Source organism: Heptranchias perlo, chromosome 9 (assembly GCF_035084215.1).
Source record: "Heptranchias perlo isolate sHepPer1 chromosome 9, sHepPer1.hap1, whole genome shotgun sequence".
Classification (NCBI taxonomy): Eukaryota; Metazoa; Chordata; class Chondrichthyes; order Hexanchiformes; family Hexanchidae; genus Heptranchias; species Heptranchias perlo.
In genome coordinates this window covers 22700222-22717922 of record NC_090333.1, presented here as the reverse complement: position 1 = coordinate 22717922, position 17701 = coordinate 22700222, and the positions used below count along the sequence as shown (strand labels likewise).

At 41.9% G+C, this 17701-nt stretch overlaps 2 protein-coding genes across 4 annotated transcripts in view; one reads left to right on the top strand and one right to left on the bottom strand.

Moving 5' to 3' along the window:
• szt2 (SZT2 subunit of KICSTOR complex) overlaps window positions 1–1737 on the bottom strand; it is a 207446-nt gene extending 205709 nt beyond the window's left edge. The window contains exon 1 of the mRNA XM_067990021.1: window positions 1601–1737. Within this exon, the coding sequence (XP_067846122.1) occupies window positions 1601–1627 (27 nt within the window). The 5' untranslated portion in view covers window positions 1628–1737. The remainder of the gene's footprint in view (window positions 1–1600) is intronic.
• med8 (mediator complex subunit 8) lies at window positions 1730–17354 on the top strand. Of its 3 annotated transcripts, none has more exons than XM_067990019.1 (7): window positions 1730–1838; window positions 6066–6187; window positions 9980–10124; window positions 12522–12662; window positions 13832–13919; window positions 15315–15560; window positions 16567–17354. In XM_067990019.1, the coding sequence occupies exons 1-7, from the start codon at window positions 1833–1835 to the stop codon at window positions 16629–16631; spliced, it is 813 nt and encodes a 270-aa protein (XP_067846120.1). In that variant the 5' UTR covers window positions 1730–1832; the 3' UTR covers window positions 16632–17354. The 3 variants fall into 3 exon arrangements, with proteins under 3 accessions (XP_067846120.1, XP_067846119.1, XP_067846121.1); XM_067990018.1 differs by lacking the exon at window positions 1730–1838 and adding an exon at window positions 2187–2741; XM_067990020.1 differs by lacking the exon at window positions 1730–1838 and adding an exon at window positions 9785–9852 and having other exon boundaries at window positions 6098–6187.
• The last annotated feature ends 347 nt before the right edge of the window (window positions 17355–17701 follow it).

Sequence of the window (17701 nt, the reverse complement as noted above, 5' to 3'; positions counted from 1 at the left end):
GATAGATTATGTTAAGGACTCCAGGAAAGTGCATGTTATACATAGCCAGATGGAAGTAGAGGCCAATTAAACCAAATGTCTACTTCCTATTCAAAATTTAGTTATGATCCTGTATGCCTTTCCCTTATTTGTCACAAGTAAGATTTTTTTTTAATCCCAGAGAATTTACTGTCTCAAATTCTTTCCCGACATTCAGAATCAGATATCAAACTTTTTGGTATTCTTTAATTTCCCGAAGCCTAACGCAATCTTTTTGTGAAACATCTCACACCCCAGCTGATTCCAGCACAGACCAAGAAACATTTCATTAAATAGACCAGTGGCAAATACTCCATCATCAATACCTTGGCTAGAGAATTTTATTTGTGACTGAGATACTATAGTAACTATAACTTTTGTGCCTCAGCCTTCTGTTAAACTTGATAATTACCACTTAAAAAAAAGAATTCCAAAATTAGCAAATTTAGTAAATCTGCCAAAATGCAAAAACATCAGAGTTGTTATACTGCAGTTCTACTGTGACACACAGCCAATCTCAGTGTTTGATGCAGACATCATTTCACCATTAGAAGACATGACATAAATAGGAAAATGGAGCTTTTTTTAAAAATGACTTACGGTATCCAGTTTGCATTTTAGAAATTTCCAAGCATGTTGCAACCTACACCCACATTTCCCTAACATTACATTGAATTGTTTACAGTGATCCCAAATGCTACATTTTTGCCAATGTGCCTATCTACAGTATTTTTGTAGTTTATACTCCTGCTCTACAGATGTTATCTCCTGCTCTTGATATAGTACCTATCCTACTTCAGTCTCTGTTGTATAGTTTGATGTGGTATTCTCAGCATCTAAATGCTAGATATAGTTATTGTTCATCTCAGCAAACCTAACTAAATCTTCTGATTTTAGGATAAACCCCATAATTAGCCACAATAAGGGAATTTTAACAACTAGGTTTTAACCTTATAAAACCCAGAATTGTTAGTGTCAAGATACTGTAGTTTTAGTGTGATGCATGCAGCTGCTTTCTGTTTGTCACATGAAGCATTTCATATTTTGTCTATACCAATAGGTAGCATCCATGAGAAATGAACGCTGATGCTGAGGAGGTACTGAGAATCCAACTAATCATGCACATCAACTCTTTTAACAATAGATAATTGGAAGCATTTATTTAAAAGTATTTTATTTAAAGTATTTTATTTGTTCCTTCCAAAGTTGCTCTGCTGATTAAACCCCAAGTTTACTGATTACACACCATATCCCATTTTGTTTTACTTTGGATCCAAAAGAAGCACATGTTTATTTGCTGCACCTGATTTCACTTGACTTTTTAGTCCAAAATGCAAGGGGGGGGGGGGGGGGGAATGAATGTTGAAAATCAACGGTAAAGTTCAATACAAGCAGTGCACAAACCTCACTCGGTTTGTGTGTACCTGGGTTGTACAGTGTATACACGGTGTACATACCTTACTCTCCATGTACACAGTATGTAACTCGCTCCCTGCACAGTCACTGTTTACATGTTGATTTAGTGCCTCACTGACAGCTCCCACACCTCCCCTCCCTCACCCCCAGTCCCGGCTCTATTTACCTCGGAGTCTCTCTCTCCGCCGGACATACTCGGTGCCCGCTCTCATGCCCGGCCCTCCGCCCGCTGCCTATCGATTACAGTCGCTAGTATCGGTCTCGAGTCATCGCGCCGCCGACCAGCCCCGCTCCGTGTGATCTCCGACCCCCGACCCTGCCACCCGGAACCGGAAGCTGCCAGCCCAGAGGCTCGGCCCGCCGCTGAGTGTAGGCCCGAGTGCCGAGGAGCGGCGGAGATGCAGGTAACCGGGTGGGGGGGGGGGAAAAAAGAGAGAGCGGAGGCGCGCCCGGGGTTAATGTTGAAACCACTCGGCCCACTACCCCGGGGCCTCTTGGAAGACCCCATTTACCCGGGGGGGGGGAGGGTACTTTCCCGGTGTCCATTTTACTGTAACCCCGCCGCTTCGCTCACATTCACTCCGGGACCTTCACTCCTCTCGCACTCTTTACATAAATCGCCTCCCGTTCTGTGAGTGTAAATGTTGAGGGGTGGGGGGAACACCGGGGAGTTGTCAGGAGTGAGGGTCGTTCTCAGAAACTGTGACATCGATTCATTTAAACATTTCAGAGTGACATTCATCAAAAAAAAGATTCACACTTGGAAACCAAAAGCTTGGACAGGGGGAGTGTCAACGAACTCATCATCATCATGATTATTAGCGGCATTCAGAGAACTGAATTCCCTTCGGTGGTTTACATTGAGTGCAGTTTTGGTGGATCGTCATACTCAAGGGTTTAACACGATGAGAGTCTGGCCGTGAAGTGAGCCTCACTCTACAGCACTGTCTTTAGGAGCCATAGCAAGAATCAGTGAAGATGTTATATGTTTGGATTCTTTGTGGGTGAGGAGACTGTACATGCTATAGAGGAATAACTGAAAGTGTCCGCAGTTGCGTTGGACACACTTAGATGAAGTGGTGTATCTGAGATTGAAGAATGGCATCAGTGGTGGTATCTATCTATACAAGGCCATTGACCAATATGGAAAACCATTGGATGGTATTGACATGGTGATGTTTCTGAAGACGTTGGCAATAAGGGATGAAGTGATGTATCTGCGCTCCTACAAAGGCTTGGCCCTACATCTGGGTTCAGCATTTAGATACAGTTTGCATAGGCGCCAACTACCAAGACCTAACCCTGAGGTGAGTCTTGTTCTTTAAGGCACTTTATAGTGGCAAGTATGGGCTGCATTTCAGGCATCACCTTTTGTCTTTAAAATCACAGCATCAGAGGGGTCAGATATACATCAATGAAGCTAGAAGTGGATCAGATGTTATTTACAACAGTGTCAGAGCAACAACAACTTGCATCTATATAGCACCTTTAACATAGTAAAATGTCCTGCTTCACAGGAACGATTTTCAAACAACGTTTAACACCAAGCCACATAAGGAGATATTAGGACAGGTGACCAAAAGCTTGGTCAAAGAGGTAGGTTTTAAGGAGCGCCTTAAAGGAGGAGAGAGGAGAGGTTTAGGGAGGGAATTCCAGAGCTTAGAGCCCAGGCAGCTGAAGGCACAGCTGCCAATGGTGAAGTAATTAAAATCGTGAATGCCCAAGAGGCAAGAATTGGGGGAGCGCAGAGATCTTGGAGGATTGTAGGACTGGAGGAGGTGAGGAGGGGCAAGGCCATGGAGGCACTGTACCCTCTAGGCTGCGCAGCAGTTTGTTATGTGCCACGCATGTCATCATTCCGTCCATGCACTAAACCAGTGCTCTCTGGTGGAGATGCTGCTGAGGTGATGTCAGCTACCAATCACTTTGCAGCAAGGGCAGGAGTTCATAGGAACAGGAGTAGGCCATTCAGCCCCTCGTGCCTGCTCCGCCATTTGATAAGATCATGGCTGATCTGTGATCTAACTCCATATACCCGCCTTTGGCCCATATCCCTTAATACCTTTGGTTGCCAAAAAGCTATCTATCTCAGATTTAAATTTAGCAATTGAGCTAGTATCAATTGCCATTTCCGGAAGAGAGTTCCAAACTTCTACCACCCTTTGTGTGTAGAAATGTTTTCTAATCTCACTCCTGAAGGGTCTGGCTCTAAGTTTTAGACTGTGCCCCCTACTCCTAGAATCCCCAACCAGCAGAAATAGTTTCTCTCTATCCACTCTATCTGTTCCCCTTAATATCTTATAAACTTCAATCAGATCACCCCTTAACCTTCAAAACTCTAGAGAATACAACCCCAATTTGTTAAAGTTAGGTTGGACGGGAGCATTGTACTGCGGATGTCGGTGTCTAGTGCGGGTCAGTAGTATATAAACTGTCACACTTTAATATATATATTAAAGAAAGTGTAAACAGTTTATATATATATAAATATATAGTAGTTTGTCAACGTGTAAAAGTTTGTATGTGTGTGTGTGTATATATATATATATATATATACACACACACATTGCCATCCCTTCATGATATAACAGACTTGAGTTTCCAATCAGAAAACTTCACATGAGGATTCAGTAAAGATTCAGTGAAGAGATGTGTTCAAAGAAAGCTTTTCACCTCTAGTGCAAATTGTGGAGAACTGTTTCTTTAGTACAAACATATTTAATGTAAGGAATCTTACAACACCAGGTTATAGTCCAACAAATTTATTTTAAAATAAATTTGTTGGACTATAACCTGGTGTTGTAAGATTCCTTACATTTGTCCACCCCAGTCCATCACCGGCATCTCCACATCAAACATATTTAAGGCATAGGTAGCAAATAACATTGGAGGGAGTCTACGATTAGTGCAATTAACAGCTTTTGTCACGATCCTATTCGACGTTAGCTTCTGAAATAAGTTACAAATTAACCCAAATTACCTGACATATTGTAATAATTGTTTATCAATTTCCATATTTCATATTTACAAATTAAGTAATTCTGACACAGATCATGTGTAATACTGTTACTAAAGATCCTTCTACAATTGTGCTAAAATATTCTTTCCAATCACATTGGTACATTGTAATCAAAACAATGAAGTTGATTTAAATTGTTTTATACAACTGCTATCCAAAAGCCCTCAGTTGCCCTAAGGATTGTCTCTTTTTATCTTTGTCCATTGCCTCCCTCAGTTCAGGTTCTTCATGTCCAAATTGCTCCCTGCCTTACATAGAGGGCAGCCAAAACTAATGAGACCCACAAGATGTACAGTTGTAATGCAGTAATTTTTTAAACCCTGCTGAGGATTCAATGGTGGGGGAAGAGCTTTAATTAAACTGTTCCCTATCCCCAAATTCACACTGACTGATTTGACAGCTGTTTTGTATTTCTGACTCAATTTAAAAATTCTGATTGCACATGATTTATTTCTGTTTGAATCAGAGTCATTAAGCTGATTCAACAAAAAGCTGATTGGAATCGTTCCCATCGGATAATTTTTAATAAAATATAACAAGACTGGTCTGCTCAATCCTAGTGCAACTTAAGAAACCCATTTCATAAATTATATAAATTTATCAGCCAATATAACATTAAATTGTTACAATTATCCATTATTTTGTACATTTCTTCTGTTAGTTATATACCCTGAATAATGTGGAAGTAGGCGGTCTTGGTGATGGAGCGGATATGTGATCGGAAGCTCATCCCAGGGTCAAATAGGACGCCAAGGTTGCAAACGGTCTGGTTCAGCCTTAGACAGTGGCCATAGAGAAAGATGGAGTCAGTGGTTAGGGAACAGAGTTTGCGGTGGGGACCAAAGACAATGGCTTCAGTCTTTCCAATATTTAGTTGAAGGAAATTTTTGCTCATCCAGTACTGGATGTCGGACAAGCAGTGTGACAATGAAAGACAGTGGAGGGGTCGAGAGAGGTACTGGTGGTGAGGTAGAGCATTAAAAAAGAACTCTCTGGCTTCCCATTGGCTCAGTTTGCAAAAACAATGTGTAACTGAGCTAAACGTTCCTGGTTTAATTCCTGTTTAGTTCTATGTTAGCCAAGCTGGCAGTAGGCGGTTACCATAATTGGCCCTAATGCTTGTGGGCTAGGGAGAGAATATCAGCCAGGGTTCCCAAATCTTATCACTATCCAGTAACTCGTGTTGGAAAGTGCATGTGTGGATGTATGATGAGGACACGGTTGATCTTAATGCGGTGCCCCCACAGTCAAAAGACTGACTAGAACCTTCCGGCATCTTGTGCAAGTGAAGAAGGGTCATTCGCACAAGATACCGGAAGGCAAGCAGCACCCGTGGAGTCATATCCAAGCATGAGTCAACATTTTCAGGAGAGGAGAAGGAAAGAAATTTGGCAAAAAAATTAATTTAATACATGTCTAAATCTGATTTTTATTTTCTGAACACCCTTACTTGCCTATTAAGATTTTCTTATTAATCATATGGTCCCAATCTCATGCTTTGAGCTCACTTCCTGCAGACACTTTGACAGTCACCCAGTGCAACTGGAGGAAATGTTCAGAGTGAATTGTTTTCTAAAAATGCAATATCTTATTCAATGTTAACTTTTCACAGCCACAAGAAGAAAAGCAGTTGGAGGCATCTGTAGACGCAATTATCAGCCGGGTAGCTGATCTGAAAAGCTCCTTGGCAGCCTTCATCCACAAATTGGAAAATGAATTCGACCGAATGAATTGGTAAGATGCCCCTCCTGGGGAAAAAACACTTCCTTCCCTCTGAAATATACTTTGCAAATGCCTGTGCTACAGGAACACTATGTCCTTGAATTTGCCTATATGTAAGGGTATATGGGAGCTGTATTGACTGCTGATGTTGGTGGAATTACTGGGTTATACAGTTCTGCTGAAGTAGAGTTCTGACTATGAGGTGTTATACCTTGAACCAGTTGTACTGAGCATGCTTGGCATAATGAAGTCACTAGGCTGGCAGAAAGAGGGCAAAGCACTGCTGCCTATGGAGGCTGAAATTCCTCAATGGGTTAACTTTTTTATAAATAGTGCACACATACGTTTGATGCAAATACATTGACGAGTGCACTAAAATAGCACAGAGGACTTTCAACCCCAGAGTGTTACGGCTGGACTCATACACACTACAACACAGGATGTTGGGTACACATCTAATGGGGATAAAACTACTTAAATGCATTGTTTACGGAATAGGTTGAATTTCCTGTTTCACTGGTGTTGCTTCAGTTTTTTTTTTATTCGTTCATGGGATGTGGGCGTCGCTGGCGAGGCCAGCATTTATTGCCCATCCCTAATTGCCCTTGAGAAGGTGATGGCGAGCCGCCTTCTTGAACCGCTGCAGTCCGTGTGGTGAAGGTTCTCCCACAGTGCTGTTAGGAAGGGAGTTCCAGGATTTTGACCCAGCGACGATGAAGGAACGGCGATATATTTCCAAGTCGAGATGGTGTATGACTTGGAGGGGAAGGTGCAGGTGGTGTTGTTCCCATGTGCCTGTTACCCTTGTCCTTCTAGGTGGTAGAGGTCGCAGGTTTGGGAGGTGCTGTCAAAGAAGCCTTGGCGAGTTGCTGCAGTGCATCCTGTGGATGGTACACACTGCAGCCACTGTGCGACGGTGGTGGAGGGAGTGAATGTTTAGGGTGGTGGATGGGGTGCCAATCAAGCGGGCTGCTTTGTCCTGGATGGTGTTGAGCTTCTTGAGTGTTGTTGGAGCTGCATTCATCCAGGCAAGTGAAGAGTATTCCATCACACTCCTGACTTGTGCCCTGTAGATGGTGGAAAGGCTTTGGGGAGTCAGGAGGTGAGTCACTCGCCGCAGAATACCCAGCCTCTGACCTGCTCTTGTAGCCACAGTATTTATATGGCTGGTCCAGTTAAGTTTCTGGTCAATGGTGACCCCCAGGATGTTGATGGTGGGGGATTCGGCGATGGTAATGCTGTTGAATGTCATGGGGAGGTGGTCATTTCCTGGCACTTGTCTGGCGCGAATGTTACTTGCCACTTATGAGCTCAAGCCTGGATGTTGTCCAGGTCTTGCTGCATGCGGGCTTGGACTGTTTCATTATTTGAGGAGTTGCGAATGGAACTGAACACTGTGCAATCGTCAGTGAACATCCCCATTTCTGACCTTATGATGGAGGGAAGGTCATTGATGAAGCAGCTGAAGATGGTTAGGCCTAGGACACTGCCCTGAGGAACTCCTGCAGCAATGTCCTGGGGCTGAGATGATTGGCCTCCAACAACCACTACTATCTTCCTTTGTGCTAGGTATGACTCCAGCCACTGGAGAGTGTTCCCCCTGACGACACTTTCCATCACTTTGCTGATGATTGAGAGTACACTGATGGGGCGGTAATTGGCCAGATTGGATTTGTCCTGCTTTTTGTGGACAGGACATACCTGGGCAATTTTCCATATTGTTAGGTAGATGCCAGTGTTGTAGCTGTACTGGAACAGTTTGGCTAGAGGCGCAGCTAGTTCTGGAGTTTTGAGTTAGTTCAGTCTAAATTTTTGCCACTAACCAATCATTTAGTGAATTTAAATTACTTTCCACAGTCTATCATAAGAATAAACTATAGTGTGTTTGTAATTATTTTTGATGAAACATGTACATTCAAAATCATCCAGAATGTAAGAGTACAAGATGATACAACCAAGTGGAATGATGGTCTTTTATCTCTAATAACTGGATTGGAATCCAGCCCAAGACTGATGGACTGAAAGACTCCATTATCACCTGACGTAAAATGAGCTTTACGTTATCTCAACCAGTTCCTAGTTGCAAAACTTCACACAACTCCAAAAATTGGCAGTCGAACTTGATGAGGTTTGGGGATGGTTGGTGTGAGAAACAGACATGCTTTCTGTTTCTCACAACAATCATCCCCGAACCTCATCAAGTACTAGTGCAGTCGGGGGCCTCTGGAGTTGAGGTTATGGCATTTTGTTGGGGCACAGTTGAGGGATTTTTATCCAACATCTAACCCAAGCCACACCTGCCCTGAAAGTCCTTGTTAGGGCAACTTAGAGGGAGCTTTATATTGCATCTAACATGTTGGCCTATAAATTGGGTCAAACCTAAAGAGGCCAGTGGCAGAAGCAGGACGAATTGGTCCTCCTGCCTTATTTGTTGGCTGCATGTAGTGACACCACTATTCGCGGCCAGAATAGAGATGATTGGGTAATTGCGCTGTCAATCACGCCTGGAGACCGCACTACGGTAAGTCACTAGGATTGATTTTACAGACGTTTCTGTTTGCTGTGGTTCCTAGAGACTCTTTAAATAGACTTTGTTTGCATTGCTGTTTGCTGAGTAAATAAACTTTGTTTGCTTTGCTGTTTGCTGTGTTTTGCTGTTAAAATTTACTGTTTGACTATAAGTCCTGCCAGCCGTAAGTCTCCCGCCGCCTCCAACTCATTGGCTGACACAGTGGTGTCAATAGTCACGGTGTTATTTGTTTATTACCGACGAGCTGCGGGCGCCAGTTGTGGCCCCAGAGGCAGCTCACCAGTTGTGTGGGGCCAGCAAAATCAGCCGGCGTCCACCCAAGGTGAGTCCGGTAAGGGGGTGAGCTTTGTCCGGCAGTGGCCTGCTTCTTCCGGCTCCACATTCAGGTAAGTTTTTTTTAAACTTACCTTTTTTGTGATAGCCTACAACCTTTATGGTTAGGTTCCATATCGACTTGTTAATCCGGAACACAGCCAGGCCGACACCTGCTGCGTTCATTGTAAACCAATTTCTGGTTTGGGACCTTAAAGCAGGCATTAGGCCCCTTATTTGTGTATTCAAGAGTCCTAACGCCTGTTTTAGGTCGCCGCCAGGGGTCTACAGCACCCAATCCAATGTGGTGTTGGACGTGTCTATGACAGTATTTGGACGCAGGAGGTTGGCCCTCTAAATTGGACTTCTTTGCGCCAGTGTTCCGCCCAGGAAACATGCACAGCACAATCTAATTTCTAGGCTGCTATGTCTGTTCTGAGCATGCTTGACACTGAAGCCAGGTGCAAAAAGTCACATGCGTTTCAGTCCCCAGAATTGAGTGCTTTAACTTGATGAATATAAAAATATATAAATGTATGTTGTTGTTGAATTGAACAGTTTGAGTGCAATCAGCCAACCACTTTTTGTGTTGTCCTACAGGGGTCAGCATACCTGACTAATTTATTGTCCTTTCTTCTCCCGTCATTGTGTTCAGTCCTATAAATGGGTGGTATACGCGTATTTTACTTCAGGCTACCAAAAGGGGATAGAGAGAAAAAAAACTTTGTCCATTGAACTCAAATCCCAAAAAATCTTATTCCATCCAGCATCCTTACTTCCTGGATACTTATCTTCCAGTTCTGACAACGGGTCTACATCAGAAACGTTAACCCAGGTTTGCTCTCTTCAGATTCTAATGGATCTGCTGTATTTCCAACATTTTCTGTTTTTATTTCTGTCTTTATCTGCCGTAAAGCCCCCTGCAGCTTGTTTTGCCTAACCTCTGTTGCACCCATCTCCAGGCCCTCAGTATTGGATAACTTCGCCCTGGTATCCGGGCAACTGAACACCTTGAACAAGCTCCTCAAAAATGATAAAACACCACTCCTAAGAAATCAGGTCATCATCCCATTGCTGCTTTCTCCAGACCGTGATGATGAATTAATGGTAGGTTATGAATGGATTTGAGTCTAATATTACTTTGCTAAGATCAGGAACTTCTCAAACCCAGTTCTTCACCTGCCAAGATGCTGTTCAGTAGTCTTTCACAAAATATCTATAGAGAATATCTGCATGATGTGAATGGTCCAGGTGAGGTCGGATTCCATCTGTGCTCTTGGTTTATAAGCAGCAGAGCAACATGTTTTAATGCTGAGCAACTGATTTGCAGGAAGGGTTGTGTATTGTGGAAAGCTACATGAGAATGAAGCAACATAATAGACTAGGAAATGGGGCCGATGGATGGGCTAATGACAAGAGTGAAACTATCCTTATTTGTATTCACGGCATCAACTTTGGATCATCCAAATTCAAACAGGAAATGAGATATTTGATTCTGCTGGCATCTCAAGACATTACAATGTGAGCATCCTGAGCCTCAAAGCCTGGTTGAGTTTGGCAGTGGAGGAGGGGGGAAGAGTTTGCTGGTGAAAATCTGACATGAGCAAAATTCAGAATGTGAGCCATTAGTTCACTGCCCGAGTATGCTCTGTATGCAGGCGGCATTAAGATTAGCATTATAAGTTTTCTTGTTCAATAGGCCTGATGTTCGCTTCCATAAACAGCTGCATCTGAAATTTATGTCCTTAGCTTTTGGTCTTGCACACTCATACAGCCCAGGTCTGCTAATGAATTACGATTGCAGCAAAGTGCTTTCTGTAAATTGTGTAAGATTCTCATTATATCTTCAGTCTTGAAAGATGGAAAATATCAAGTGCTGGGCCAACTCCATATGGACTAAATAATTTATTTATAATTAAATGATTTATAGAGGCAAACACCATACGTTATAAGTTGTAATTTATAACACATATATCAAGAATGGCTACTTAAAATCCACCATTTTCCACCTCAATGCAAAGTACTTTGTCACATGTTCCTGTGCTTGAGCAGGAATGTTAGTAGCCATTTTAAAGAGTTAGCTGTTCTCCCAGTTCCTCCTTGCAGACTCTTATAATAACACAACTCCTTGTTGTAATACGAAAATTCCTTGTAACGTGAAGCTGAATGCTCACTAAGTCCTAAATGTGTTCCAATCCCAGAACTGCTGCACACTGAAAGATCCTGTTGTCTTCTACCCTAATTCCTTTGTACAGCTGTCAATCAATTTAATCAAAGTAACAACAGCACACAGATTCTCCTATTGTATTGCGAATGAGAAGGTAACTATACCTTATCTGGAAATCTTAGCTGTTTTCCCACTTCAGAATCTTCAGCTTGATTTTAATAGGTTTGATAATTGATTATTGTCAGATAAAAATGTGTTTCCTGTGTTGTAAGTTGTGGAGGCAGATTCAATCATGGCCCTCAAAAGGGAACTGGATAAGTACTTGAAAGGAAAAAATTTGCAGGGCTACAGGGATTGGTGGCGGGGGGGGACTAGCTGGATTGCTCTTGCATCGAACCAGCGCGGACTCGATGGGCCGAATAGCCGCCTCCCGTGCTGTAACCTTTCTATGATTTTATTTGGAACTTATCATCTGGCCACTTTCACATATCAACATTTACTGACTTGAAACAACACAGGAAACACATTTTTATCTGACAATAATCCATTATCAAACTTATTAAAATCAAAACTCCAGACACACACAATTGTTAGCTGCAAAGGATGCAAAATTTTACACTGCTGATTACAATTTTTTTCCCTTCAAAAGGAGATGACAAATTATGTGTGAGTTTGGTTCAATCGTAGCACTCGCCTCTGAGTCAGAAAGTCACAGGTTCAAGCCCCAGTCCGAGACTTGAGCATATAATCTAGACTGACAATCCGTACCGAGGGAGTGCCATCTTCCAGATGAGATGTTAAATCTGTGCAGGTCAATGTAAAAAATCCCATGGCACTATTCAAAGAAGGGCAGGAGAGTTCTCTCTCTGTCCTAGCCAACACTAGTCATTCATCTCATTATTGTTTGTGTGAAAATTGGCTGCCATGTTTGCCTACAAAACAACTGATCAAACTTCAAAAACAATTCATTGGCTGTAAAGTGTTTTGTGACCTCCTGACGATGTGAAAGGTGCAATATAAATGTGAGTTTTTTTCTTTGTGTTAATTCAAGTTGGGGCAATTGAAGTCTCTTTGAAGTATAGACCGTTGGCTGAAGACCCCCAAAAAATTAAGCACTCAAATGAATTAACCTTTGAGGGGGGCATAATGGGTTTGGGAGTGGGGGGGCGAAGTTTACATTATATAGGTAGCAGGATAGTAATTCACATGCCTGTTTGGACATAAACAGTAAATTCTAAAATAAAATTACACTTCTTATCCTAGGGAACTGAAGGTGGTGTCAGGAGTGTTTCAACAGTTTTGACCTTGTTTGCTGATTCATTGCCTTCTTTTCATAGAAGCTAACAGAGGGACGAGTCCCTGTTTTTAGTCATGAGGTGGTTCCGGATCATCTCCGGACTAAACCAGATCCAGAGGTGGAAGAACAGGAGAAGCAACTGAGTGCAGAGGCAGCACGCCTGGCACCTGATGTAGCTCAGGTATGGCTTCATTTGTGTTTAGAGATATTATTGGTTTGCTTGTAATCAAAACACATCCAGGTAAAAGTGGCTGGCTGTAAGCAGCAAATGACAGCTGGCCACCTGAAGAAATCACAGGCAGTTGAGATGGTAACCATATCCAACATGACCAATCACATAGTGCTACGTGAAAACCACAGAGAGTCACCACTGCAGATAATTTGATACAAGTACATGGTAAGATATGAAAATCCACGTGTCGGATTGTGAAGCGGAGGGGTGTTGGAGAGCAGGATAAGGGACCTATTGCAGCCAAAAAGGTGAATTTCGTTGACCATCTACATGTAGAGATAGGAAGGATTGCGGCAATTGTAGTTTTTAACAGTTCATTTTACTAGATTTAAACTTTTTATCCAGTGTAGTTAATTCAGGTCCTCATTTAGCATTCACCTATTCCCTGTATCTTCCTTGAACTGAATAAAGATATCTCAATAACCTCTACAGCTAGCATTTCCATGTACAATTGATTATAGGTTTTACTTGCTGCAGGATGCAATGAATAACTTAGGATCTACCATATCAAAGCAGCTTTCTTCCAACTATTTCTTTCCTTTCTGCTGCTGAAACCCAACTCCATTCAAGGCTTGACTTCTCAAATACCATCTAAACTGGCCTCATCTACCTCAGTCTGATACTTTAACTTATCCAAAGCTTTCCCAGTCCACATTCTCTCCCACAATAAGTCACATACTTCCAACATTCCAAGCCTCTCCAAGATCCACTAGCCCCCTGTGTAACAGCATGCATCCCTGCTTTGCAATCTCTACCTACCTTTCATGATAGCCTGCCTGGACCCTCTGCTCCTGCAAACCAGCTTTCTCCTCATTCCCTCAACTCCACTCGTTTGCTGCCATCTAGAACTCACTACCCAGTTCCGTCACCTCCCTCCTTGCTTTTAAAATCTCTTCAAAATTCTTCTCTTTGGTGATGTCTTCGGTTCCTCAATCTAGCCTCTCCATTAATTTCTACTTTCCTGATGTGTCCACTGTGTATGTTTCCTCCTTTATTGAAAAGCATGAAGGTATCATCTTGCAAATAAGGGGCGCAAGCTAAGTGCAAGGTATTGAGGTTAATTCAGACATTTGATGAAAAAGTCATATTTCTCAGTTGCTTTTTTTCTCCCACTGCAGAAACATGTCCAGTCGATGAACAAAATGTGTGGAAACCTGCTTGACAAACTCAACAACACTCGGGAGGAGCGGGAGTCTGAGAGTGGAGGTACACAGCAGGTCCTTTGCTGTTGTAAGGGGAACATTGGGGAAGGAAAAGAAAACTTGAGTTGTTTATGTATTTTCATAATAGCATCTGAAAAATCGTCAAATCCACAAGAGACATCCCTACTAACAAAGCAGCATATCAAAATACTCAGCTATTAACAATACACCTTATTCCAAATCTCATGGCTGGATTTTAATATTTTAAGTCATCCATCTGCATGCTAATGGAAATGAGGGCAGCCAGTATGGTGGGAACATTGAAACTGTACCACTGGTGAGCTACTATACCTCCCAGCATCTCTGGAGGAAAACTTGTTACTAGCTGTTAAATAAAAGAGGGACCCTGAACTGAGCTATAATGGTAACTTGAGATTATTTCAATGATTTTAAAAGTGTTGATTCCTTATTGCTCAAGAATGGTTCTTTATGCTGCCTATCTGCTAACATAACTCCCTCAAGAGAAAAGGCTAATTACCCCTATTAATACAACTAGTTCACTGGCCTCCAAGACATTGTAAAAGAGCTACTCATCTGCCAAGTGGCTATCTGACTGTTGACTCAGACAGTACCTATTTGCGAATTTGAGGCAAGCTCACTGTTAACAGACAGTAAAATGACCTTGTGTTTGTGTCTAAAAGTTAGACTGGTAACATCCATATACACATCTGCAATCTACATTAGACTGCAACGGCCTTAATAACTCACCTACATTGAATTAAAATTTAATGAAGTAATTTAAACAAAGTCAAGTTCAATTTTCAGGGAATCTAAATTGAAAGGAAATATGTAAAGGTGTAATAATGAACTTTCCAGTTTAACTGGTCCAATGTGAGGCGATTGGATATCAGCAATAGACACTGATCTAATATATCTGAAAAATGACAGGCTAGCACTAAATCTTTCTCTTTTATAGCTATGCTTACTCTTGGATTAAGGTATCTAAAGCTCAGAGTCCACTGTTGACAAATCTAATATTGAAAATTAAGGTTTCAATATGGAGAAAAGGTTCGTGCAGCAATAGGCTGTCCTTAGGTGCCTTCAGTATGCTTTATAAATACTGTGACCAAGCTCAGTGGATTAAGGAAATGCTTGTGTTGACACAGCCATATAGTCAAGGAAGATTCCAGGTTTGATCTTTGGACTTTGTTGAGGTAGCCATTCCCAACCAGAGTAGCAGTGGGGGCACTGCAACTGGCTATAATGTCTTCAGCTTAAGGAGGGGGGGAAATGGGTCAGGCTTCAATTCCTGATTGCTGACCAATGACAACTATGGAAATGCTTGTGTGTGGACAGGCTCAGGCTTGGCTGTAAAATCACAAACATTACATCAGTGTAAAGAAACCTATTGGTAATAAGAATTAACATTTGAACCTTTTCAATTTTTCTTTCCCTCTAGCCTTGCGTCAGAACAAGCAGACCTTTAACCCAGCAGATACCAATGCTCTAGTGGCAGCAATTGGATTTGGAAAAGGCTTGTCCAAACCAATCAGACCACAGCCCCAAGGTGGGCAAGTCTCATCAGGTCAGTCTGTACCAGGTGCTGGTCTACAGGGGGGTCCAAGCATGGCACAGGTGTCGATTCAAGGTGGGCCTAACCAACAGGGAATGCCAGGCCAGGTTCCATCACAGCAAGGTCAGCCAGGTAAGTAGAGCAAATACTAGATCAGTATTCCCTTCTATTTTATAGCTGGAAAACTGCATAATTCACATGCCAGGGTTGTTTGTTATGTGTAATCATTGTAATGCAAATAAAAATTCTGTATTGAGATTAGTGAGCTAATGGAGAGAAGTCATAGAATGGTTACAGCGTAGGAGGCGGCCATTCGGTCTATTGAGCTTGTGTTGGCTCTTTAAGAGCAATCCAATTAGTCCCATTCCCCTGCAGCCCTTCAGATTTTCTCTTCAATTATTTATCCAATTTCTTTTTGAAAGCCACAATTGAATCTGCATCCACCACCCTTCCAGGCAGCGCATTCCAGATCATAACTACTTGCTGCATAAAAAAGTTATCACCTTTGGTTCTTTTGCCAATCACAATTCTGTGTCCTCTGGTTCTCGACCCTTCCGCCAATGGGAACAATTTTTCTTTATTTACTTTTAAATCAGTCATGATTTTGAACACTTCTATCAAATCTCCACTCAACCTTCTCTGCTCTAAAGGAGAACAACCCCAGCTTCTCCACTCTAGCCACATAACTGAAGTCCCTTGTCCCTGGAACCATTCTAGTAAATCTTTTCTGCACCCTCTACATATTCAGATGTTATGTTTCAGTGTTTAGTATATAACATCTCTGGAAATCATAAACAAATAAGTTTAACATTGGTGGCAGAGGAAGCTTTTTCAGAACAATTTTGTAAAATCTACTGGGTAAAGCATAACAATACTTTCATTGTGATGATGCCTTGTCAGCATTGGCTCAGTGGTAGCACTCTCACCTCTCAGGCAGAAGATCATAACTTCAAGTTCCACTCCAGAGACTTGAGCACATAATCCTGACTGGCATTATAGTTCAGTACTAAAGGCTGTTGATTAGAGGATGCTAGATTTCAGACCCTCTGGATTACCACAGACCCTGTATCTTCTGTGTGCTGGATTATGAATGTAGGAGTATTGCTATCTTCCAGTTTCATATTTTCTCTTTTTCCAGGTAAAATGCCAAGCACCATAAAAACCAACATCAAGTCTGCATCGATGCACCCATATCAGCGATGAGCCACGAAGCATTAAAATTTAACACAACCAAAGGCCCTCAACCAGCATTAAGCAGAAGAACTAGGTCACATGCAATGAGTTACTATGCCAAGGAAAGACTAATCAACTTTAAAAATGACTGTCATAAATTGAGATGTTTGTAATGCCTGGAAAAGCCAGCAGTGAAAATTTGGTTTGTTGGTAGCTTGAGAAGCCTATGCTGTAATAGGCTAGTCAGTATTTAAACGATAAAATTTAGGGTTTTATTTAAAAAAACACTTCACTTGGAGGTGACTCAATGATATTGCATGTAATACATCACCTATGGCTGGTGCTGCTAAACCTTAAGGTTCTTACAAGAAACCCTTTATTCATAACATCCCAGTGATCACTAAATCTATATGTTCCCAGGGCTGTTCTGGAGATAGGTTTACTGTAATTGAAGAAGTTATTTGGAGTGGTCAGTCATTACTCGTGTTTTTGGCCAGAATATTACTAAAATTTGTAGTTTTTACATAAGTCTTGCATCATATGAAACACTTTTTAAAGTTGGAAAAAAGTGCTATAATCAAGTCTTCAAGAGTAAAGCTGATCATTTCCATTTAAAAAGGTGTAGTATGTGTGTGCTTTTTTCCCTCCTCTCCCTTCTAGCAAACTAAATTCATGTTCAGAGTTCACTATTCCTTTTCAATGGCTTTGTATAAAGTATGTAACCATCAGTTTAATAAAGAACATTTATTTTTACATTTGCCCTGTGCTCTAGTGTACAGATCACAAAGGTGACTGGCTTAAAATCTACCAGTGGCCATTCATACAATTGGAAGAATCATGAAATGCATATATCAGAGGCAACTGGGTGAGAAATAGCAATAAGCACTAGCAAGAGGAGAGATTACAGGCAGAGCCATGAAGTGAGACTCAAGGGAAAAGGTCGATTTTTGCCACTGCATGAAGTGGCACAGTTCAAACATTATAGCCTAGAATTTAGGTCAGTCTTGATTCAATTGTAGCACTCACTTGAGTCAAGGTCATGGGTTCAAGCCCCATTCCAAAGACTTAGGCTGACACTTCAACAGTGTAGCACTCCCTCA